The sequence below is a fragment of the Pelobates fuscus genome, chromosome 11 (assembly GCF_036172605.1).
Source record: "Pelobates fuscus isolate aPelFus1 chromosome 11, aPelFus1.pri, whole genome shotgun sequence".
Classification (NCBI taxonomy): domain Eukaryota; kingdom Metazoa; phylum Chordata; class Amphibia; order Anura; family Pelobatidae; genus Pelobates; species Pelobates fuscus.
The window spans coordinates 13,650,323-13,676,868 of record NC_086327.1 but is presented as its reverse complement, the minus strand read 5'-3'; the positions used below and the strand labels follow the sequence as shown (position 1 = coordinate 13,676,868).

The 26,546-nt window shown below is 40.4% G+C and overlaps 1 protein-coding gene across 1 annotated transcript; it reads left to right on the top strand.

The window, feature by feature from the left end:
- Nucleotides 1-1,776: 1,776 nt before the first annotated feature.
- On the top strand, nucleotides 1,777-25,234 carry LOC134577361 (phospholipase A2 inhibitor and Ly6/PLAUR domain-containing protein-like). The gene is made up of 5 exons (XM_063436065.1): nucleotides 1,777-1,878; nucleotides 17,730-17,846; nucleotides 20,716-20,868; nucleotides 23,531-23,671; nucleotides 24,771-25,234. Exons 1-5 carry the CDS (start codon nucleotides 1,827-1,829, stop codon nucleotides 24,962-24,964), a joined length of 657 nt encoding a protein of 218 aa, XP_063292135.1. The 5' UTR covers nucleotides 1,777-1,826; the 3' UTR covers nucleotides 24,965-25,234.
- The last annotated feature ends 1,312 nt before the right edge of the window (nucleotides 25,235-26,546 follow it).

Sequence of the window (26,546 nt, the reverse complement as noted above, 5' to 3'; positions counted from 1 at the left end):
CTGATGGCACCTTATGTCTAAGTCAGCCTGTACCAAGGAGGGTTCAGGGTGCAAAGCCGGCCAGACCCCAGGACTGCAGGTGCTGGCCGAGGACAAGTGTTGTTACAGGAATGGCACTCACTGATTATGTATATAATCCTGACAGCAGCAATCTAATCTGTGTCAGAGGTGGACATGTGGGAGATGTGTAATGGAACGCCATCACTGAGTGCCATACCCACATGTGCCCACCCCCCAATTGCCCAGTCACATTGGACCCCAAGGATTTGGACTGTAGACTCAAAGGGATACAACTAACTAGCTGCAGTCCGTAGATCTCAATGCTGTACTGTCGTATGCAAGAGTGCAGCAGTGACATTGGCTCTGAAGAGGATTTGCCAGAGCAAGATGGGCAGGCCCACAAGGAACAGGTACTAAACAGCTACGTAATTTGGTCCCCTTAATTATGGCAATCCTACATGTTTTTTTTTCTAGTATAGCCACCAGAGGTTGCATTATCAAAATCCAAAGCAAAAATATTGGTCAAGTTTCATATGAACTGATTAATTGGCAAGATTTAGTTCAGACTATTTAAAATGTATTTTCGTCTGAACAGATTTAGGCTAACTGAAATTTTCAGATTTGCACAAGTCTAATATTCATTCATCCATCCATCCATCCATCCATTTTGGATTCATCATGTATACCAGTGGTTCTACAAAATTCACTATTTAAAATATATACTCCCAATGAAATCATGCATGTATTTATTTATACATTTTTAGGGGGGGTTGAGTATAATTAAAAACAGCATTAGAAATACAAACCTGTAAGCACCTCATAAAGGAGCATTGGGGACCTAATGCACATGCACGTCGAGTACCGTGCACATTCACATTTTCCCATAGTAAAGTGGGTCTGTGTCATGTGATTGAAGTGCTTCTAATGCCTGGCCTACTGACAGTCACTAGGGGTGGACTTAACCCTGCATTGCAAACAGTTATACATTGCAAGTTTAAGAGGGCAGGAACACTGCACCGAGACCACAACATTAAAATGATTGAGTGATTATAGTGTTCCTTTAAACATTTGCAAGCCCTCCCATACTAACCCCAACCACACTTTTTGTAGCTCTCCAATTACAGTCTTCCCAATGCATCTCAATGAGAAGTATTTGCAAGGCAGGTGCTCTGGGCTATTGCTGCCTCTTGAATTTAGCTTCACTGAGATAACCAAACCAAGAAGTAACAGGGTCTGCTGTCTGATTGACAGCCAAGAGGGGAGGGTGTAAGACGTTTAATTAATAAAAGTGCCAAGTTCTATGGAAATCTGCACTGTTTATAAAATGGAAAAACAAAAAAGCCACTCTACACACACAAAGCATTACAGGGGTCCGGACTGTTCCTTTAAGGTTTATACTCACCTCCACTGTGATTCATACACAGCATTAAATGCTGAAGTAACGTGTATTGGAGTGAACATATAAGGAACTGTCACTTCACTTAAATATTATGAAATCATGACCTTTCAACACACATTTGAAATAATCTATCACTGTAAATGTTATATCATGTAACTCTTTATAACCCACACTTAACGTTTTATTTTGCCTTCATAGTTTGTTCCATTTGAATCAGTATCCAGGACGATTAGAACTATTTTTGCCAAAACCCATGAATTGTTTCAACCCTTCCAATCCCCTCCCTTCATGGTGGTTGTTTAACATCCCTCCCCCCCTCCCCCCCCCCCCCCTTGTAATTGAACTTGCAAGAAAAATCCATATTGTTTCAATCTGCAGTTAAACAGTGCCAGTTCTTTTTCTACGGAGTCTCTGGTCTATTTCCATCATGAGGTCTCTGCTTGGATTTCTGTGTACCTTTTCACTTTTTATATCGTCCGGTAAGAATTTAATGTTTCTTATGTGTAGTGCTTTTAGTCTAGTGATACAGTTGCAAAACTATGGAGAATTGCTTTGTTTTCCATTTTTCTCGCAGACCGTTGGTACAAGAAGCTTTGAACTAGATTGCCTTGTTTATCAAGTTTTTAGTATTTCACAATCAGAAGCTTATAATTCTTACGTATTGTTTAAAAAAACAAAAAAAATTATAGTGTATTTATAAAACATTGTGATCTAAATAAACTTTGCATCAATACAAATGTATATCTATTTGATCTTGTATTGTTAAATGTGCTTGTATATTTTTATACTATCTGTATTGTGATACTTTAGCATCACATATATAACTATGCAGATTTTTGTAGGTTACAAAAAGATAAAAAAAAACAATAATAATCAATTACATTAGTTATACATATGTTTCTGGAAACACATTTTAAGTAAACAAGATTTTTTGTTTTCATATTATTTTAGTAAGGTACAATAGCATTGACCCTCCTTAAATTGATAGTGGAGTTATCGGGAATACTTAATTTAGGTGTTATAAATCGATAAAATACATTGTTGTTAAAAAAAAAATTGTAATCTTTCATGTGCAAAAGATTGAAAACCATGCATACAATGTCACAACAGCACATATGAGAATGTCAACAGAGATAATAGCATGGCATGTGTTAGGACTGCACATTTTTCATTATGTTACTCAAGTATAGTACATCGGGAAACAGAAAAAAAAGGTGTGGTAGGCAGTTTTGGCTCTAGACATTGTGAGGTCTTAGACGAAAATCAAATACAAGGCCCCCAATAACACCCAAAGTTGAAAAATAGGGGGTGTATTGTGTGTGTATAAGAAGCTGTAGTTATATTGAAGGGTTTTATAGTAGTAGTTATATTGAAGCTGGTCTCTGTATTCATCGTTCAGAGGCTTGCAGTGTTGCGTCTCCCTGTGCCGCTGCGTTGTGAGCTCTCTGACTGTAGTTATGGCATCATTTGCAAACTTAATTAATTTTCAATAAAGCAATTAGCAATTATGCTAATCGTTTATACACAATTGCGGGGTTTGGTTGCATAGCATGGCAGTCGTATAAACATACGGGTTATTGCAAACTGAAATGAAAATTTTAATTGGGCAGAAAAGCCTTGAAAACCTAATTTACCAAATAATAAAGTTACAGATAAGAAAAAAGTGTCATCTACATTTCCCTGACAAATATATGAATTCCCCCCACATATTCTTTATTCAATTTACATATATATTGTCCTATATGTTCTTTACATGTTTTCCCCAGGTTTTGTATCTGGATGTATATTATATATGTTGCCAGTTTACCTTTGGATTTTCCGTACCCTACCACCCTCACATTGCAGCCACATACACACACACTAATGCACACAAATACACACTGTTATACAAACACAAATACACACTCTGATACATGCACATGCATACACACAAACATACACACTGATACACAGAGACACACATTGACAAATACGACATACAGTTGCAATGTGTATTTTCCTGTGTGTTTGTCTGACAATGTTTACCTGTATATGTGCCTGAGAGTGTGTGTCTGACAGAGAGTATCCTTGCGTCTGAATTTATGTCTCTGTGAGGATGTGTTTGTTTGTTTCTGGGTGTGTGGGTTAGCTGCTTGTGGTGTGTTGTGCTTATGGGGGGCTGCTGGTGGCCTTTGTGCATTGAGTTTATTGTGAAGTTTTGTTTTATGATTGTGTATGTCTTAAGGGAGAGACAGTGACAGGGTGATTAAATGTGTAACTATGGTAGGGTGACTGTGACCAGGGGCAGTGGCGTACATATAGGGGGCGCAGGGGTTGCAGCTGCGACCGTCCCATCACTGCAGGAGGCCCAGCCACCCTGCGGACCCCTGCGACCAGGTGCCCGCCGCCGTCATGTTTTGCAGGGCCCCATATGTATGTGTGTCTTGCGTGTGTGTGTGTGTCTGTCTGTATGTGTGTATGTGTGCCTGGCTGTATGTATGTGTGCCTGTCTGTATGTATGTATGTATGTGTATGTGTGTGTGTGTGTGTGTCTGTATGTATGTATGTGTCTGTCTCTGTCTGTATGTGTGTGTGTCTGTCTTTATGTATGTGTCTGTCTGTCTGTATGTGTGTGTCTGTCTTTATGTATGTGTGCCTGTTTTATGTATGTATGTATGTATGTATGTGTCGGTGATGAGACACAGCTGAGAGTAAGTGTGACAGAATGCGGAAGGATGAATGTGACAGAATGCGGAAGGATGAGTGTGACAGGGTTGGCGGTGAATGTGACATGGTTGGAGGATAGAGTGTGACATGGCAAGGGAAGAAATGTGTGACAGGATTAGAGGGGTTAATGTGACAGGGTGAGTGTGGCATGGTTGGAGGGGGGAATATTGCATGGTTGGTGGAGGTAGTGTGACACCGTGAGGGGAGGTGAGTGTGACAGGGTTAATGAAGGCTACTGTGACAGGGTGAGAGTGGCAGAGTGTGACAGGATTAGGGAGCAGTATGTGGGAGGCTAAGCTTGTTGGGGCAGTGTATCTCCTAGACAAAGAAAAGGACAAGTAAAACAAATTGTGTACACAGACTATGGGGATCGTAAAGTGGCTATGAGATGGATGAAGGCAGCTGTGAGACTATGGTGAGTCCCAACGTATGAGCTGCAATAGCACCCTGGATGACAAGGAGAAAGTCAACCAATTCTCCCGATTGGTAGGCATAGATAGTGGAGGGTAAGGAGGATGGGGGCTCTTGATGGGTAGTTTAGGACAATCCTCCCACCTCAGGTCATGCATCCTCAGTCCTCGGTGCATGTACTTGGGGTCTCATTGAATCCAAGGCCTTGCCCTTGCGGGTGAGACAAAAGGCCTGAGTGGTATATAAATGCCTATGGCGGTTGGTTTTCCATCCATATGGATGATGTGGGAGGCGTGTGCCCCTGATGGCCTGCAGCGCAGATTGGCTAGTATAGTTGGGTATGTGTACTTGCATTAAGTGAGGCCCACTCACAAACTGGTCAAAGGGATCATGATGTTCCGTACAAGGTAGCTGGTGGTTAGGAAAATCAGCCACCATCTTATGCACTTGTGTCTGGTGCCTGAAAGGGATACTGCCGCAGAAGTGCACACGGATGTATTGGCTCAACCAGTGTGGGGCAGGATAACGCCCACTGGTCCAGAGAAGGGGGGTATATTGGGCTTAGTAGATCCACAGGAGTGCCTGATTGGACCCAGACGTAGCGATCAACCACTCCTACTGCCACAGGACCACACCAGGCCACACCGAGTCGGAGGCCGCAGCAGTACGAGAATGAAAGTGGTGAGATTAAGGGTCAGCAGCTAGTTTGCGTGGTCCACTCCAGACGTTAGTACCGCAGCCAGAGAGGTTAGTAGTAGGGTATTTGGGTTCCCTAATTCACCAAAGAAGATAGATTTTGCGACTGTCCAGTATCTTGTTCAAGCCCTGCCCCACCTATAAAATATTTTTTGAAATCATAATAGAGGTGAGATTACAAATTAATAAGGGGGATAGAAAACATTAGTTATGAGAGAAAAAAGCTTAAAAAAAAGGCAGTAGTTTTCTTGTGAAAAAATGCACCTTAGTCATCTGATAGCACTATACAAATAAATACTGGGTCAATAAAGCCCACTCTGTGCTAACCTGTTTATTAGCAGGAATATACAACAGACAAGACTTCACTTATTAAAACTGGAAGAAAGGAGTTTTCACTTACAGCAGTAAAGACTATAAAGATGTGGAATTCTCTGCCTTAAGAGGTTCTCATCAGATTCTATAGATAATCTTTGAAAAATGGCCTGAATGCTTTTTTGCAAAAAAGAATATTCAAGGTTATAATTGATATGCGTGTAAATAGGTTGTTGATCCAAGGAGAAATCTGATTGCCATTAATAGTGAAGAAGGAATTCTATATTGCCCTTTGCCTTACTTTAGATCAACAGCATTAAATAATGGGTTTTCAAAGTTAAACTTGATGGACTATGTAACTATCTGTTGATGTATTGCTGCATCTGCTGATCTGTACTGATAAACAGTGCGATTTGTTCCTAACTATTAGTCACACTGTCTTGTTACTTTACTGTTTATGTAAAGTCACCAAATGTGTGACACTGATTTAACCCCTAAGGAGCAATGCCAGAATTCCTAATATCCCTTTGTAGAATATGACCTTAATCCCACCAACCGTTAAATAGAAATGTTTGAAATATAAAACAAGCATAGGTACGGTTTAGTAGATTATGGCTATAACAGCCAAGATGCTACCTGAGATAAATGCATGGAGATAAGATTAATAAATTCTCTAAGAATTATATATAATAATGCATGGTAGGTTTTTGGTCCTCAAGTCTGTTAGATTGCAGCAATTGCGTTGGTTTAATATCGAGTGTTTAAAACAGTTTTCCATAATTAAGGCAACTTCAGAAATTCTGGATGACGTTTGAACCTCAGTGCCTGTCTATTCTCATGTGCATATTCTCCCAGGACATTCTGGGAGAATTGTTAAAACATGATTCCTCAGAATTTCTGTATCTAAGGCAGACCATACTCAAGATCCCTCTTGTGATATTTTAGTGATGCACAATCACAAACACATTTTAACACATTTTGCTCTAACCATAAATTTCTTTAAGGGATTCTATAGTGTTTGGAATACAAATTTGTATTCCAAACACTATAGAGTCCCCTGGTCACCCGTACCTCGCACCTCCATTCCCGCGGTGCAGGGTCACCGCTCCGCCTCCTCCAACACCATGTGACGGTGGGGGGGCTAATGTGCATGTACACCAAGCATCACTATTACATTAGGCCCTCCCCATAGGAAAGCATTGCAGAGTGTGATAACATTCACCATCACTTAGGTGACCAAAGTCCTTTAGCAATCAGGAAGCGCCGCTAGTCTTGCAATGTAATTATTGTGGTCTGGGTGACTATAGAGTCCCTTTGGAGAAGATTTACAACAATAATTATGAGACAGGTGTCCAATATAAACATCTGACTTCTCTTATGCCCAGCTAGATTTTCTAACATCTAGTGCAATGCTCCTTGCATGGATTTTTAAAATATAAATCATTCAAATCAAATATCAAACATCAAGAAGTGGCTGTATGCATATTTGGAGCTATTAACATTTTACTTGGCCTCTAAACCAAGGGTAGGTAAACTCCGGCACTTCAGATGTTTTTGACTACGTCTCCGATAATGCTCTTACTGACATAATAATGGCAAAGTATCAGGGGAGCAGTGGCGGCTCTAGACTTTTTGAAACTCAAACATGAGGCCCCCATTAACAACCAACATGAAAATAAATAGGGATTGCATTGTGTGTATAAGGTGGGTAGACAAACATACTTTTTATCCCGGATTCATTCCCCTGGTGGTCCTGTGGATTCCTATCTCGTGTTCAGCTCAGAGCTTTCTGTGGTAACCTGCAACAACAATGATTTGCTGGAGATCGCGAGACACCTTAGTCTGCAGCTCTGCACCCGGAGGAGCTGCAGACCGTGGGCTGTACAGGGCGCTTTCCTCCCAGGGCAGACTGAATGGAGGGGCCTTCCACCTGGCGGCATAATGGGCAAGCCAACGGGCCCCCTCCTGTGTCAGGTCCTTGGTCACAGACTGAGGACCCGACATGTCAGTCTGCCCTAAGGTGATGTAGGGGGCCGTGAGGCCCAGTCTGCACGGGGCCTTAGATGGCCCCCTAAATCACCTAATTAGAGAGCCGCCTCTGCAGGGGAGATGTAGTCCATAACATCTGAAGTACCATAGGTTGCCTCCTCCTGCTAGGCTATTGAAATAATTAGAAAACACAAATAAATAAGGAGCTAGAGTCTATTTCAAACTGAGTATTTAAAGGGTCACACAATAGTCACCAAAACATCTCTAGTTTAATGGAGCTGTTTTTCTGTATGGATCATGTCCCTACAGTCTCACTGCTCAATTCTCTGCCATATAGGAGTCAAATAACTTTTGTTTCCATTTATAAAGCACTAGCCACACCTCCCCTGGCTGTGACTGAAACAGCCTGCATGAAAAAAAACATGGTTTAACTTTCAATCAGATGTAACTAACTTTAAATGTTTTTTATCTCCTGCTTTGTAAATTGAACTTTATAAAGGTGGTTGCTGCATGGTCTATCAAGCTATTAACAGAGCAGGAGATAAGACATTCTAAATGAAACAGAATTTACAATAAAGGAAGTATAAACATTAGATGACTCTTTACAGGAAGTGTTTGGGAAGGCTGTAAAAATCACATGCATGGAGGTGTGCCTACAGCATAAAGAAAGTGATTTAACTCCTAAATGGCAGAGACTACAGTGACATGATATATACACCAAAACTGCTTCATTAATCTAAAGTTGTTTTGGTGACTACAGTGTCCCATTAAATATAATGATATTGTGGCTAATTTAACCAGATCCTCACATCCCCACACTTTTTTTTTTTTTACTTTATTAAGGTGCCCTGGAAGGCACATCAGTATCTCTGTGGTAAATTTATTATTTTTCCGTTTTTCTCTGAAGTTGAAAAGCTTAATAATAGAGTTACAAATTTCAGTCAGGACATTCTGAATGCAAGTTGCAAAGTTTAGCAAACTGTTACTGTTTTCAGCTAGCTCATTCCTAATGCAACTATTACAGTTATATTAACCTCTGAGCTAAATTCCTTTGTATGGCTGTGCTCCCCTTAGCATAGCATAGTGAGTGATTTTTCTATCTCCCTCTGTTACTATATTACAATCCTGTTTTGGATATTTTCCTGCCGATTTTCATGATAAATTGATTGTATATTTTGTATTTTATATATCATATTAATCAGCAAGGTATTCGGGTTACACATCTTACTTTCTTTATATTGTATTTTAATTAGGTTGTTTGCCGATTTTACTATATTTATTAAAGTTTACGTTTTAATGCAGCGTATATTTTCCAATCTCATTTCCAATCTCATTTATTTACTTTTAGATTTTTTTTGTTTCTCATTATTTTTCTTATTGTGATTCCCTATTTTTTCCTTTTTTTTTTTTTTTTTTTTTTTCCTTTTTTATAATTGTCTCATTTTGTTTCTGTTACTGTTTAGATAATGTTTCTGGGAACTGAGAGAGCTGGCTACCCCTGGGATATAATCGTACAAAATAGCTGCAAATTAATGGCAGCATTTGGGAAACATGACATGGATTGCAAAGACCACAGACAAGAGATCTGCAGCTTTTGCTAACTGGTTTTAGATTTACCCCAAATTAAAACAAACAAACAAAATGCATAACTAAAGCCGTGCATTTTATTTATATTTTTATTTGGGGCAGTAGAGTGTCCCTTAAATTGGTCAGGACAAGGCTCTGTCTGTTGGGGTATGCTCCAAGACACTCCCACCTGAATGTGATCTCTTCTTTTTTTAATGCATTGCAGAGATAATCACTCACTTTGAATGTTTTTTTGTGCAAATCATCTCACAGTAAATTATCAGCCGGGAGATTACACATTAGGACTTAAAGGGGTACTCCAGGCACCAAAACAACTCAATCTAAATACAGTTATTACGATGCCAGGAGGCTCCTCGAGGCACTCTTAACTCAAGCGGTTAAACTGTTCTCGAATGGTTTAACCCCAAAGTTGCCTCTAGCGTGATGTCCACTCCCCCCAGGTGGCATTCCGCTTCTGAAGTTTCAGTATCAGAAAGTGCCGTCACGGACGCAGTCGGCTGACGATCATTTTATCAGTGACACCTCATTCACTAAACTGGCTTGGGAAAGGTACATTTTTTTCCAAGCCAGTTTAGTAAATGGGGACTCACTGATTGGATGACCACTCTCAGCCAATCAGCTGCGTCTCTGCCCAGCGGCACTCCGCAATGCCTGAATCTGAAACTTCAGAAGCCAGATGCCGCCTGGGGGGGGGGGGGGGGAGTGGACATCCCGCTAGAGGCAGCTTCGGGGTTAAACCACTTTAGAACAGTTTAACCCCTTGAGTTAAGAGTGCCTCTAGGGGCACGCAAATGGGTTAACCCTTTCAGATAAGAGTGCCTTCATGGTTCTCTGGCACCATAATAGCTTAATTTACATGAAGTTTGTTTGGAATCTGTAGTATCCCTTTAAGCTAAATAATTTCTCTGATTCTGTTAACTCATAATTAAATTAGCAATGCAAATGTTACATGAAGTCGTTATAGTATCTAAGGTTGTTCCCCCTTTCTTAGTGACAGTATATGACAGTATTTAACTTAGTAGAAGGCTTGGAGGTGCGACTTTAAACCACGTCTCCGAGCTCTCTGGGTAGGATAGCCGGTACTATTACTTCCCAGCTCCTATACCTTAGAATACCGCAACGTCACGTGCGCATACCCAGTGCCATCACAGTCTGCCATAGACAATCATTACGTGCATCGCAGCAAGCACCGCTCATATGCCTATGGTGCCTGCTCCTCTATTAGGAACATTGGATTGGAATGTCGACATCAGACAAGGATGGGCTGTGACAGCGCCAAGAGAGACTCTGTGCTGGCAGGAAGGTGAGTACATTATTTATTTTCAAGTTAGTTTGAGAATTGCATGTGGGAGGCCTAAAATTAACTAGGGATATTTACACTGTAGCATTTGGAATACACATATGTATTCACAGTGCTACAGTGTCTCTTTAAATGCAGACAGGGCACTAGTTTAACTCTCTCTGCTGGGTTGGATATGTTAAGGTCACTGCGATACACATGAAATAATTTGCTCACTATAAATCTCTCCTCTGTCTGTTTATATTCAGACTGTGTGGGAAGACCTCTCCCTGGACACAGACTCCATTCTGCTGAGAGAAGGGATTTATGTATCTAGTGGCTCAGTTCTAAGCGTTCTGTTTATTGAACACCTGGATGTGATCATTCCTACGTATCCGTGTCTATACTAATAAATACAAATGGGCAGGAGTAATACATTGCTAACATTGGATTTAGCTTTACGGTGACTATTTAATTTAGCCAATAAGATCTGTTGTGCAGGTTCTGCAGTGTTAACTTGCTCCTTAGACTGAGAAAAGGGAGTCACTGGATCGAAAATCTGGAAATTGGTTTAAAGTGACAGATACCCAATACAAAGATGCTGATACAGTCTGTCTGCACACTATCTCTGGAGTTTATTCTAGATCTTTGATCAATTTTCACTTTATTAAATAAATATATATATATATATATATATATATATATATATATATATATATATATATATATATATCTACCTGAGAAATGAATACGAATGAAAATAAAAGAATACAGTTGATACATATCACAAACCAAATAATAGAAACTGCCAGTCCATTTGTAAAAAGATGATTACATGTATAAATCTATAACATCATTTAATTAGCTTGACATTTTATGTAACACCATTTTTTTACCTTTTGAGAGAAATGTTTAAATAGAATGATATGAACTATTCTGCAAGTTCTGTGATCTCATAAAACTATTTTACTGAAGATTCGCTGTCTTTTTAATGACTGAGAATTCATTAACAAAATGTTTTAAAGAGACAGATGTCCGATATAAAAATGCTGAGATATTTTCACAATCTATATATCTGGAAATCTATACCAGGAAAGGTGTAGGTGTGATGTCACCGACAGTGAAATGTGACAGAATATGACAAGGAGTCAATAGATATATATATATAAAAAAAAAGCTGATTAAAAGAATTGTAAAGACATTTGCAAAAATTCCACTAAATAATTCTTGATAACAAAAGTATTAAAACGGTATCGAGTTTAAAACCAATATTCTCATATAATTGTTACCAAGGGGCAATTCAGAAATGGAGCATAAATGTGTGTTACTAAATACAATCCAGAGTGAAATTCTACAAGAAATTAAAAAAAATTGGCAAAAAAATACAGGGTTTATTTAATAAAGGGGATTTTAATTTCGAATTTAAGGTCAAATCTGGCCTTAAACTTGAAATTCACTTTTTTTTTTCTTTTTTTTTCATTCTTTATTTTTGCAGTGTATGGATTAGTGTACAAGCTGACATAAAATAAACAATGCAGAGTTATAACAAAGCGTATCCAACTATGTCACTCAATATTACGGCACAGATTTTTGTTTTAGTTAACATGCAAGAATAACAAGAAAGTATATGTCCAGAGGCATAATATTTTAAAGACAAACTCATTTTTTTTTAAATCTCCTTTTAATGCTTCATACACTCAATAGATTTAATTTACATATACCGAAAAATTACCCAAAATACATTTTTATTATGATTATCGGCATTCGTATGACCAACTTATTCAGCAGCACTTTACAAAATTATAAAGGGGGAACTTTAACAGTAAATTAGACAATTACCTAATGTTAAAGGAACAATTGGTTCATGAGCTTATAATCTAGAAGAGGTGAGGTATAAAACACAATTGCAATGGAATCTCAATTGACTTTCTGTGCTTGTCCAATCACAGACTTCCCAATGCATCTAAATGACACGTCTTTGCAAGGCAGGTGCTCTTGGCAGTAGCCTGCATTTTGAGTTTAGCCCCATAGTATTAATATTCTCTTAATATTACCTTAATATTGGAACACGTGGTGCATGTAAGTATATGACAATGTAAGGGTTATTACAATGTGTGTATTCTTTAACAATGTGGCTTATATGTAACATTACAACAGAGAGAGGTCCCTGCTTTAACAACTGTACAGGTACAATAAGGCGTAATGTATATCTCAACCAAAATGAGTATAAGGTCTTATACAGGTCTTATCCAGAAAGGAATCTGGAAATTTAAAAGGATTTCCTAGCATCTATGTGTATATTATTATACACCACATGGGTAACCTGGGGGTCACTGTAGTGAAGATATATGTATTTTCCTATTATAGTAGATTTTCTTAGTAGATTTTATTAAAATTTAAATTATAGTATGTAATAAATACAAATTAAATAAAACAAAAAATGATTGTAATGATCGCTGTTCTGTTTCTGGTTATAACATTAAGTAAATCGCTGTCAGGATTACAAGTTGATCCAGCACGTATAACTGTATCACAGCTAGGACTAGAAGGTAACGTCTTCCGAGGCCTTAGAATGGCCGGACTTAAAGGGACACTATAGTCACCTGAACAACTTCAGCTTAATGAGGTTGTTTAGGTGAGTGCTACAGCTACCCGGAGCCTTTTTCTTGTAAGCACTGTATTTTCTGAGAAAATGCAGTGTTTACATTGGAAGCTTGGAACACCTCTTGTTGCAGTCAATCAGACGGCCACCAGAGGGACTTCCGAGTTCAGAGGCCCTAAAAAGGCCTCTCGTCCGATGCATTCTGGGTGAATGCATCAGACGGGCTATCAGCACACAAAGCACTGTGAACGCGCTTTGTGTGCTGACAGCCTGTCAGCACTGCTGTGGGCGTGGCTTCAGCTGACAGCTGAAGCCCGAACCCACAGGGATGCTGTCTGGCCACAATAGTGGTTGAAGGGGGAAGGGGGGGACCTACTCTCCTCCCCCCCCCCGCCCCCACCCCTGAGCGGTGGGTGGGGGCCCTAAAAATAAGGGGGGCACATACTGCCCCCCCGGCCCCCACCCCTGTGCGGCGGGTGGGGGCCCTAAAATTATCAATAAGGAGGACCTATTGTCCCCCCCCGGCCCCCACCCCTGTGCGGTGGGTGGGGGCCTTAAAATAAAAAATAAGGGGGGGACATACTGCCCCCCCCGGCCCCCACCCCTGTGCGGCGGGTGGGGGCCCTAAAATTATCAATAAGGGGGGACCTATTGTCCCCCCCCGGCCCCCACCCCTGTGCGGCCAGTGGGGGCCTTAAAATAAAAAATAAGGGGGGGACATACTGCCCCCCCCGGCCCCCACCCCTGTGCGGCGGGTGGGGGCCCTAAAATTCACAATAAGGGGGGGGGGGCACTGCCCCCCCGGCCCCCACCCCTGAGCGGTGGGTGGGGGCCCTAAAATTCACAATAGGGGTGGGACCTACTGTCCCCCCCCGGCCCCCACCCCTGTGCGGCGGGTGGGGGCCCTAAAATTCACAATAAGGGGGGGGGCTACTGCCCCCCCCGGCCCCCACCCCTGAGCGGTGGGTGGGGGCCCTAAAATTATCAATAGGGGGGGACCTATTGTCCCCCCCCGGCCCCAACCCCTGAGCGGTGGGTGGGGGCCCTAAAATTCACAATAGGGGGGGGACCTACTGTCCCCCCCCGGCCCCCACCCCTGAGCGGTGGGTGGGGGCCCTAAATACAAAGGGGGTGGGGACCTTAGTTAACCCTCTCCCCCCCCCAAAAAAACAACTTATCTCCCTACCTACCCCCCTCACCCTAAAAATAATAAGGGGGGACCCTTTAACTAAAAACCTGTAAAGAAAAAAAAATAAGATAAAAACAACTTACCATTCGATGTTTTCTTTCTTCTAAAATCTTCTTTCTTCAGCCCCAAAAAAGGCCAAATAAAAATCCATAATAACCGACGCAATAAAAAAAAAAAAAAAAACCCGAGCGCAAAAAAAAAATAATCCATCTTCACCCATGGAGGGCTCCGCGCAGACTGAGCTCCGCAGGGCGGGGGAAGGCTTATAAAGCCTTGCCCCGCCCTGCAATTAGGCTAAGAACACTCTGATTGGTGGGTTTAAGCCAATCAGAGTGCTCTTTGTCATTTTACAAGCGTGGGAAAGTTCTTTGGAATTTTCCCACGCTTGTAAAATGACACAGAGCAATGTGATTGGATGGCTTGAAATCCATCCAATCACAGTGCTCTGTGTCATTTTACAAGCGTGGGAAAATTCCAAAGAACTTTCCCACGCTTGTAAAATGACAAAGAGCACTGTGATTGGATGGCTTGAAATCCATCCAATCACAGTGCTCTGTGTCATTTTACAAGCGTGGGAAAATTCCAAAGAACTTTCCCACGCTTGTAAAATGACAAAGAGCACTGTGATTGGATGGCTTGAAATCCATCCAATCACAGTGCTCTGTGTCATTTTACAAGCGTGGGAAAATTCTTTGGAATTTTCCCACGCTTGTAAAATGACACAGAGCACTGTGATTGGATGGATTTCAAGCCATCCAATCACATTGCTCTGTGTCATTTTACAAGCGTGGGAAAATTCCAAAGAACTTTCCCACGCTTGTAAAATGACAAAGAGCACTCTGATTGGCTTAAACCCACCAATCAGAGTGTTCTTAGCCTAATTGCAGGGCGGGGCAAGGCTTTATAAGCCTTCCCCCGCCCTGCGGAGCTCAGTCTGCGCGGAGCCCTCCATGGGTGAAGATGGATTATTTTTTTTTGCGCTCTGTTTTTTTTTTTTTTTTATTGCGTCGGTTATTATGGATTTTTATTTGGCCTTTTTTGGGGCTGAAGAAAGAAGATTTTAGAAGAAAGAAAACATCGAATGGTAAGTTGTTTTTATCTTATTTTTTTCTCTTTACAGGTTTTTAGTTAAAGGGTCCCCCCTCATTATTTTTAGGGTGAGGGGGGTAGGTAGGGAGATAAGTTTTTTTTTTTGGGGGGGGGGGGGTTAACTAGGGTCCCCACCCCCTTTGTATTTAGGGCCCCCACCCACCGCTCAGGGGTGGGGGCCGGGGGGGGACAATAGGTCCCCCCCTATTGATAATTTTAGGGCCCCCACCCGCCGCACAGGGGTGGGGGCCGGGGGGGACAGTAGGTCCCCCCCCTATTGTGAATTTTAGGGCCCCCACCCACCGCTCAGGGGTGGGGGCCGGGGGGGGACAATAGGTCCCCCCCTATTGATAATTTTAGGGCCCCCACCCGCCGCACAGGGGTGGGGGCCGGGGGGGGACAGTAGGTCCCCCCCCTATTGTGAATTTTAGGGCCCCCACCCGCCGCACAGGGGTGGGGGCCGGGGGGGGACAGTAGGTCCCCCCCCTATTGATAATTTTAGGGCCCCCACCCACCGCTCAGGGGTGGGGGCCGGGGGGGGACAGTAGGTCCCCCCCTATTGTGAATTTTAGGGCCCCCACCCACCGCTCAGGGGTGGGGGCCGGGGGGGGACAGTAGGTCCCCCCCTATTGTGAATTTTAGGGCCCCCACCCACCGCTCAGGGGTGGGGGCCGGGGGGGGACAGTAGGTCCCCCCTTATTGATAATTTTAGAAAGCGAGCTGAGCTGTCAGTCAGACAGCTCAGCTCGCGAACGCGCATTCCGCGCACATGCGCGGTAAAGCGCTCAGGTTCTTCATAGGGCGGCTGTCAATGCCGCTCTATGAAGAACGCGATTGGTGCAGCGCGAAGCCGCGCATGCGCACCACATCGCCCTGACGCTTCTCTCAGAGAAGCGTCCTATTGGGCCCCGCGATTTCGTCATTTTGACGAAAAAGGGGGCGCGGCCTGGCTGGGAGCTCGGCGCTGGAACGGAGGTAAGTTTTTAATATAAAAACACCTCGAATTTTTTTTTAATTAAATGTAAGTTCATATAAAAGCAAGAAGGAAGGCTGGGGGACCTGTCTTTCTTGCTTTTATATGTAGACTATAGAGTCCCTTTAACGTACCAGAGAATAGTCAGAACACTTGCTGAGGTCGGGGACACAGAATGGGACACAGAATGGGACACAGAATGGGACACAACGATAAGAGAGAGCCAAAAGTCAGGGATACCAGAATACAGGGAAGTCAAAATGAAGCCAAAGTCAATAACCAGAAATAAACGCTCAGGAACACACTCTCGGACAACCACTAAGGGAAACCACGATAGGGCAATGAGTAAAAGGAAAAAAGGAGTTTATATAAGCCTCCTTCAGATCTGATTGGCCGTACTCGGCCTTTGACCCCAGTACGTGCGCGTGCGTCCTTTACGTGACATCACACACACACATCGACGTCGTCATCCACCAAGATGTTGCAGGAGTCAGACATATTGCCGCATGACCGCTGAACGGCACTTCCGCATTTATCAGGAAGGCAACTACTGCAAACACTGGTGAGGCTGAACATGTTACAATCGGCACAATCTGTGTTAGGAGCTTGCTAAGAGACTTTTTCCAACAATATACTATTTCTAAAAATCTACTACAAAACTGACATAAATTTCTCCAGTCTGAGCAATTCTGTAGACCTGTTGTCTGGTATAACAATAGTGTGGTAAGGACCTTAGTTTAATTTGAAGTCAACCTGGGGTCTCAGTATGAAATAGTGTTTTATAATCATTAAATTATTGAAATAAAAAAAAGTTCAAACAATCCCTGGTGAACCCTCTCCATATGAACATCAAGCCATTGCTGTATCATTTGTAAAATATTATCCTTGCCAGATGGGGTGGCAGCCAATAATCAACTGCTCCCACCAGCCCGGAAGAGGTTGGCCCAGGTTGAATAAAGTTATCACTCTTATGTAATTTCTATAAAAATAAGCCGCACGGAGTCTGAAAGACAATCCTTAAACCATTAATCAAAGGCTGTGTACATTTCTAGAAGACATTGAAAAAAATGTCCTTTTCACGTGAGATGTTTAAATACATGTAGGACACATCCATGGTGTCTGATCTATTTACTGGCAGCACTGAAAATCAGACAGTATATGTGACTTTGATATCTCACAAATAGGAATAACATTTCAATAAAAAGTTCCTTCATCAACTCCGTGCCAGTAACGATAGGTGTTCACAAACATACTGGACATGGTTTGTAATCATTGGTAAGGTGATGAAATATATGCAGTGAGGACAAAATAGCCCTCTCCTGTGGCTTGTATGCTCACAAACTCCATGAAACCCACAAACTCCAGGAAACCCAGGGTTACAGATACATAAAAGAATGATAAAAGGTGGTAGGTAATAAAATGTTGTTCTTCAACTTTTTGTCTTATTACATCTCTCTATGTTTCTCTGTATCACATTTCTAAATATTTTTATTCCAGGTTACGCCTTGTCATGCACTCAATGTATGGTCATGGGCACCAAATCCTGCGATGGTGGCAGCGTCACCTGCCCTTCCGATAGCGTCTGTGGAACATATTACGTTGTAGGTTACCAAAGTAGGTGCTATATGAACACATTTTGCCCTTTCTGTTAAATAAACAACAATGAAAAAATACACACCCCTAACTTGCTACTGTACCATTCTCATTTCACTAAAACCTCTTGTTACACAGGTCATCCTTGTTATTCCTTCCCTAAATACAAGTGTCTTTTAAACCCTTGACACCTTTGCACCTCAAATACATATAAGATCAGAGTTCCCTTATCTGCATGAGAAGACTGGGGGCTGTCAGTAGAGGAGGGCTGACTATATTTGACCTGGGAGGGGTGCCTATTACAATCAAATAGTCCAATTTGAGTACAAACCAGAAGTTTATCCCATCATACTCCACTCCCTTTCTTGATGTAATAGTGAATGCCTTATATTAAATTTGCAAATACTAAAATATTAACAGGGGCATTCAGTAAACTGAGAATTCAAAGTGAATTTCAAATTTAAGGCCGAAGTAGCGGAACATGGAAGTGTAGCCGACCTAGAGAATTTTTCCAATTTGGCTATATTAATCAGAATTTCAAATTGTACTTAAAGGACCACTCTAGGCACCCAGACCACTTCAGCTTAATGAAGTGGTTTGGGTGCCAGGTCCAGCTAGGTTTAACCCTTTTTTATATAAACATAGCAGTTTCAGAGAAACTGCTATGTTTATATAAGGGTTAAGCCAGCCTCTAAATCCTCTAGTGGCTGTCTCACTGACAGCCGCTAGAGGCGCTTGCGTGATTCTCACTGTGAAAATCACAGTGAGAGCACGCAAGCGTCCATAGGAAAGCATTGTAAATGCTTTCCTATGCGACCGGCTGACTGCGCGCGCAGCTCTTGCCGCGCATGCGCATTCAGCCGAAAGGGAGGATCGGAGGTGGAAAGGAGGAGGAGAGCTCCCCGCCCGGCGCTGGAATAAAGGTAAGTTTTAACCCTTTCCTCTCCCCAGAGCCGGGCGGGAGGGGGTCCCTGAGGGTGGGGGCACCCTCAGGGCACTATAGTGCCAGGAAAACGAGTATGTTTTCCTGGCACTATAGTGGTCCTTTAAGTGAATAACCTTGCGATTATTTTATACGAAACCTGCAAGGAAATGGAAAACATTAGTGGTAAATAAATACTGTTACATAATGTATTTATTTTTGTGTAATGTAGGAACCACCAGTCCTCGCTATTCTAGTGCCCTGCGGGGCATTTGCCCCCAATGCCCTCCCCTGGCTGTCAGCTTAGCAAGGCATGAGTAATGGTGCATGCAAATAAGCAAAGTTCACATAGCTCTTCTAACAAAGGGCTTCCTGAATGCACCGCTGAGTGGAAAGTCTAGGACAACGCATAGCTCAACAATTCACTGGGCTAGAGACCTCAAAGAGCCATTGTTTGCAAGGAAAGATAATGAAAGATTATATGAGGACACTCTACCCCATAAAATAAAATGTAAGAAGTTAGGAGACAAAAATATATTTTTCTGTCCTCCAGAACTTTGTAAAGCTTATGGATTGATTAATTTTTTTACTTGAAATTTGCCATTAAGGTCTGTAAGGGGATATTTGCTGTTTTAGTGTTCTGACAACCCCTGTGCCATATTACCCAATGCAAAATAGTGAATCGTTTTCATGTTATAGATATGCATTTATTGCCTGGTTGTAAAAGATTACCGTATCTCTGAATTAACACAACAATGCGAAACATGTTGTTGTTTTGCCAGTATTTTGAAAATATGTGAGCACTCTACACTTCACAAAATCATGCCCAAGGTTATCTTGTTCATATAATGATGTACTTTTCTTATGCCCTCTTACTTCCCTAATGTAATATAGTCATATAAATGTGTGCTACAAGAGAAAACAAATTAATAAAGGCAATTCAGAACGAACAATGTTACCCGCATCAGTAGGAAAGGAACGTTACTTCGATACTACGAAACATGGGATACATATAAATGGACAAATGTAGGCTATTTTTATATCTATTTCTTAGGCATGGAGGATGGCCATAACCTGAGTGATAGAACACATTCTGCTAAATATAACAAAATACTAAAATATTTATTTGACTGAAGATTCCAAATTAATTATTGTTCTAGGTTCCCTGTCCAGGGTCCTATACCTATTTTGGAAATCGAAATAAAGTGAAACTAATTTTTGAAACATTGCAACTGTGCCATTAGCTCGGTGTGTATATTTGTATAAATACACACAATGTACTAGTCTAGAGACCTCAAAGAGCCCTTGTTTTATAAGGGGAACTCCACCCTTCCACCCTCTCAAATAAAATGTAAACATTTATGAGACAAGAAAAATATATACAGTAATAAAAGGGAAAGTATGGTGTTAGGGATTCAAACATGTATTGTGTTAGACCTGTTTAGATACCTAGCCCCACTGGAGTGAAAAGGTTTTTAACTTACCTCTTCCCCCTCACCCCACCTCCATGGCTGAGATCATCAGGATTGACAATATCAGCCAATCCAATGCTTTACCTTTTTTTGCATGAGTAGCAAAAATGCAGCACTGCTCCCAGTAGCATCTCTTCGATGCATTGAAATAATGCATCTCTATGGGGAATGTCCAGGGCCTCCATTCAGGGTGTGGAGACAATAAACTTAGGTGCTGGATGTTGTACAGCTCTGGATGAGGAATCACCTCTAGTGCTAGTCTGAACAACTGAATCTAGAGGTGTTACTTGGCGGTAATGTGAACATTGCCTTTTCTTTGAAAGGGCAGCATTTACATTAAAAGCCTGCAGGAACATGTTCTAGGCACCAGAAACATTACATTAAACTATGGTGTTCCTAGTGTCCCTTTAAGATCCCCTTGTATAGTATACTCGATTTGCCATGTGATCTACCCTTTTTTCACTACTAATAATGCTGCTTTGTCTACTGTTTGCAGAAGAAGTAAAAGTATCAGAAACATTTACAAGAAATTGCATTCCTAAGAAACAATGCGGTATGAAAGGAAGTTTTACCGTTATGCAAGACGTCAAAAGCGAAGCTGGTATTAGCTGCTGCTACACTGACAACTGTACCCCACCTGAACCCACATGTAAGAACCTCAATCATTTCGCTTTTGATGTTGTCTTCCCTCTAAATCCTGAAAGAGCAGGATAAATCAGAAGTTGACCGCAGCAAGCTAGGGTGCAGGGTTTGGCAGAGACCCTGGAACCATGACTTTTCTTGGCCCACTCACCATCCCTACATGAAGAATGAAGAAGGGGGGGGTGGGGGGGGGGAGGCAAGCCTACAAACTTAAAAAGTCATTCTAAGCACCATAATCACTTCATTTTACTAAAGTGATAATAGTGAAAACGCAATGTTGCTGCAAACTTTCTTTTTAAAGTTTTTTCATTCCAGAGATTTAATAAAATAGTTTTCGTCTGTGTACAGGGCTGTCAATCGACCAACAAATATATTTAACTGGCTGTAAAACGAGTTCTCTGCAGCTCTTGGACAGACTGCTCAGCTTCTCCATGTGGCTAACAACTTATGTTAGATAGAGCGTCAATCAATGTCACCCAGAGGTTGTCTAAATCTCATTGGAATTGTAGTCCACAATAGTTTAATGAAGCAGCTTCTATTTTAAATCGACACATACAACTTAGTGTATAAACTTTGCGGATAATCTGTTTTACACAAATCCCCAAATCTAAACAAAGCCACACATCACTCCAAGAAGAATTGGGATAAGGATTGTCACAGAACATTTTTCTTGATTTGACAATGCACAGCACTAACCAGAAAGTGTCGGGCAAAGGGTGGTGTGGACATCTTCATTATCTGCATAGACCAGTTCTGCAACTCATGAAAGTAAATTTTGTTAGCGCTTACCTGACTTGGAATTTTGTTTTGGGCTGAACTGCAATTCATCTGCATTTGGACTGACCAAAATTCCATTTGCTGAATAACCAAATGCCAGAATCTCAAATAAATCAACTTGTACAATGCCCAAAATATGCTCATTTTTTATTTATGATTTGGAGTGGCACCGCTGGCACCAGATAAAAAGGGGAATAGATTACAATGGAAAAGAGGATTCTATTTCCACAGGAGGCAAATTATCAGCTTAGTTTAGAGGGGAAATAAGGGAAAAATGGCAGCATATACTTTGAAGCAGGATTTCAGGCAGTCCAGCAGTGATACTGTGTGTTACTCTTGCTTTGCCTGTGAAGGGAGTAGGAGATAACCTGGGTCATCAATTCTAGTTTTAGACTAGGTTTAACTTACTAGCTGTTACCAGGAGCCTTTTAACCCCTTAAGGACCAAACTTCTGGAATAAAAGGGAATCATGACATGTCCCACATGTCATGTGTCCTTAAGGGGTTAAACACATTTGAGTTGTCACTGTGTCATTGATCTTAGGGTGAGACTAGGTTTATGGAACTGCAGTAAGAATGTATCTACCTAGCTAGCAGTCAGTGGCACTTAAAGGGACACTATAGTCACCTTAGGGAAGCAGTTTTGGTGTATAGAACATTAAAAAAACAAAAAACTATAATTAATAACCAAGTTTCACAGTAGAATCAATGATGAAGCAGCAATCTCCTATCTCGCACTCAAATTATTGTAATAGGAACACTATAGTCACCTCACTGCTCAATCCTCTGCCATTTAGGAGTTAAATCCCTTTGTTTATGAACCCTAGTCACACCTCCCTGCATGTGACTTGCACAGCCTTCCATAAACACTTCCTGTAAAGAGAGCCCTATTCAGGCTTTTATTGCAAGTTATGTTTAATTAAGATTTTCTTATCCCCTGCTATGTTAATAGCTTGCTAGACCCTGCAAGAGCCTCCTGTATGTGATTAAAGTTCAATTTAGAGATTGAGATACAATTATTTAAGGTAAATTACATCTGTTTGAAAGTGAAACCAGTTTTATTTTCATGCAGGCTCTGTCAATCATAGCCAGGGGAGGTGTGGCTAGGGCTGCATAAACAGAAACAAAGTGATTTAACTCCTAAATGACAGTGAATTGAGCAATGAAATTGCAGGGGAATGATCTATACACTAAAACTGCTTTATTTAGCTAAAGTCATTTAGGTGACTATAGTGTTCCTTTAACAATAATTTGAGTGGGAGATAGGAGATTGCTGCTTCATCATTGATTCTACTGTGAAACTTGGTTATTAATTATAGTTTTTTGTTTTTTTAATTGTTAACTGTAGAAGGGGATCTTTTTTTGGGGGGGTGTGTTGTTTAGTATTAAGCAAAAAAAAAAAAAAGGTCCTCCTGCTTAGCTACTCCTACACACTTTAAATGATAGATACCTTCATTCATCCTAATGTGAGAGTTGTGGTTACGGTTAGTGCATTGACGCACTGCTAGCCACTTCCACTTAACACCTGCTTGTAATCATCAATATGCAGATGTTTAAAGTTTTTTTTTGTTAACCTTAAGCAGAAAAAAAAATGTTTTAATTTTTTTCTGAGTGTGGTCGTACAGTGTGTGCTGTCAAGCGTCCAGGCACTGTGCGGTACACTGTGTTCAGTGTATTATTTTTTTTTAAAGCCAAAAACATTCCAGTTGAAAATCCCCCAAAGCACCAAACCTTTTTGCAACACACCTAGTTTTGCTAAATAATGCTGTGCTATTTTTGGCCGACCCGGCTAACTCTTGTGGTGTAGATATGCCTTTTATCTCAACAGATGCTGAAGTGCCTTTAAATGAAAAATTTCTAAAGGTAACTTTGTGTTTTTCTCCTTCTTCACAGTACCCAAAATAAATACACAGACCAATGGACTCATCTGTCGAAGCTGCATTGATATTAACTCTGATTGGTGTTACACAAGTGACACAGTAGAGTGCACAGGGAATGAAGATATGTGCTACCTCCAGACTACACAAATAGACGGTAATTCCACGGAGTCTGACACCATTTTCATTTGGTCAGTTATTGCTTTGTTTTACAAGTCAATAGTGCACTTGGTGTCAGGATGTTAAGTAATGCACTATCTGACAGTAAAGGGTTAAACATTGTTTTTTAAGTCCTAAATAACAAAATCCTGTTGGGATATGCTGTACACAAAATATACACAAACGTTTACAGTGGGGCATCAACCAGAATATGATTGGGCAACTGTCCACATTGTCCTAAAAGACTTTGGATTAATTACATTTTCTTTGTAAAGAAATAAATACAGATTTTGGATCACTAACCCTACATTTCATTAAAATGAAACTTTGTTCATCATAACAATGTCATAAAGTTGATATGGTGTCAGGAGGCTGCTGGGTGGACTCTTAACTAAAAGGGTTAAACGTTCCTGATTGGTTTAACCACAAAGGTTGCCTCCAGCGCCCATTCTACAGGTGCCCCAGGTGCATCCAGCTTCTGAATTGTAGTTACAGGAAGCGCAGAGTGTTCCTGGGCAAGGAGGCTAGAGCGGCCAGATGCTCTAAGCCAATCAGTAGGTTCCCATTCATAAAAAAAGTTATGTAGCTTACTTCATTCTGCTCATAAGCATCCTCCACACTTTCAAATGTGTTGCTCATAAGCATCCTCCACACTTTCAAATGTGTTGTTTCAAATGCGTACCCTATTAATACCCCCTTCTTAATTCTGCACTTCCAGTAAGGGAAATGTTCTCATATGATTCCACTGCATTCGAGTCCCGATCAACATTATTGTATAGTCAATGAGCGCTGCCGAATCTGTTGGCGCTTAATAAATACCAGTAACAAATAAAATAGGTGTTCTAATACACTGCATGATAACATAGATAACAGGATGATCTATTGATCCACACTCCAGATCACCATGTGTCAGTGTCAATGCCATAGAATACTTGGATTCTATACGAAGACAATGCTAGGTGGCAAAAAAGAACAGAGACTTCAGCCCAAGGCTACATCTTATGACTCCTGCAACACATTTAGAATGTGTTAATATTCAGCCATTTAGTTAAATTATACAGTTTGCTCATATTCGCATTGTTTTTTTTTTTCTTTAGGACTCATTTCACTCAAGACAGCAAACCGTGGTTGCACCACCAAAAATATCTGTGAGTTAGGAGACCAGTCCATATCGGCTCACGGTATGAACATGAAGTCCACCATGAAATGCAGCAGTGGAAGTGCTGCCCTCTACAGTGGATTCTTCCTGGCAATAACTGTGGCTTTATTCCTCACTAAACTCTTGTGTTAAAAAAAATAAGTTTTATATCAAAAAGTTTTTATTTTTTTTACCTTTTTTTTTATATTACAGCAAAGAATGTTCATAAGTTAATGTTTAATAAATCATCATTTGGGGGGGTTTGTTTCTAAACTTGTATTTTGTTTATAAACTAGTGCTTGACTACCTTATTAGTATATTTAGCTGCACTGCTTATAAGTATTACCCACTTTTCCATGCACCCCAAAAGTGACACTTATTTAACTGTGTGTGTAATTTAAAAATAAAAGATATATTACTTGATTATGTTGTATTGTGATTTTTAAATTGTGTTAAGTTTTTTTTCTTACTTTTAAATGACGTAGCGTGATGGCAGCAATGGATTTGGTTGATATGTACAGCTGTAATCAAAATTATTCAACCCCCCATTAAAAATTAGTTTTTTTGTCAAAATGTACAGACTTTCAGCTGTTTGCAATGAGCAAATCAAACAGATGCAATTGAAGTAGCTCAGCACAACACATGCATTAAAGGACCACTCTAGGCACCACTAAACTACCTGATTTAACAGCCCTATTCTATACCTGACTACTCAGTGCCCCTCTGAACCCCACTTTTAACTTTTAAATTCTATTCTAAATACCCCTTTACTTACCTTCTTTGTAGCGCTACGTCACCGATCGTCGACACCTCCCGCGCGGTCATCGGGTCTGCTGACTGTTTTCCCCGCTGTCTGCCAATGAATTTCCTCTCATAGGAAATCATCGCGGCCGAAAAGCGCATGCGCGTCCAACGCAGCGCTCAGCCAATTAAAATCTTCTCATAGAGATTCATTGACTACGCATGTGCGCGGTGTGCGCGTTCACGAGCGTCGAACTGAGTGGCATCTCAGTTCACCGCCCACTGCCCTCCCTTAGCCCACCTCCCATTCCTGTAGCCCCGGTTTTCTATCAGATTCAGATACCTTCTGAATCTGATAGAACACCAACTCTCACTACCCTGTGCCAGTCAATGGTAAATATCTAATTAATTATAAGTTTAAATTATATTACTATAGATATATATATAGTTATATAGAAATATATATATAGATATATAGAAATATATATATATATATATAGCAATATATAGATATATATATAGATATATATATATATATATATATATATGTATAGATATATATATAAATATAAATATATATATATATATATATATATATAAATATATATATATATATATAAATATATATAGTTATATATATATATATATAAATATATATAGATATATAAATATAGATAGATATAGATCTATATGTATATATAGATAGAGAAATATATATATTAAGAAATATATATAGATATATAATATAGATATATCGATATATATATATATATATATATATATATATAGATCTATATATATATATAGATCTATATATATATATATATATATATAGAGAGAGAGAGAAATATATATATACATATATATATATAGATCTATATATATATATATATATATATATATATATAAATATAGATAGATATAGATCTATATGTATATATAGATAGAGAAATATATATTAAGAAATATATATAGATATATAATATAGATATAT

Bases quoted from the DNA above. Each gene is read 5' to 3' on its own strand.
- LOC134577361 (XM_063436065.1), top strand. From the start codon at position 1,827: ATGAGGTCTCTGCTTGGATTTCTGTGTACCTTTTCACTTTTTATATCG. The intron at 1,879-17,729 runs GTAAGAATTTAA...TTTTTATTCCAG, and splicing joins TTCACTTTTTATATCGTCCG to GTTACGCCTTGTCATGCACT. The intron at 20,869-23,530 runs GTAAGAACCTCA...CCTTCTTCACAG, and splicing joins TACCCCACCTGAACCCACAT to TACCCAAAATAAATACACAG.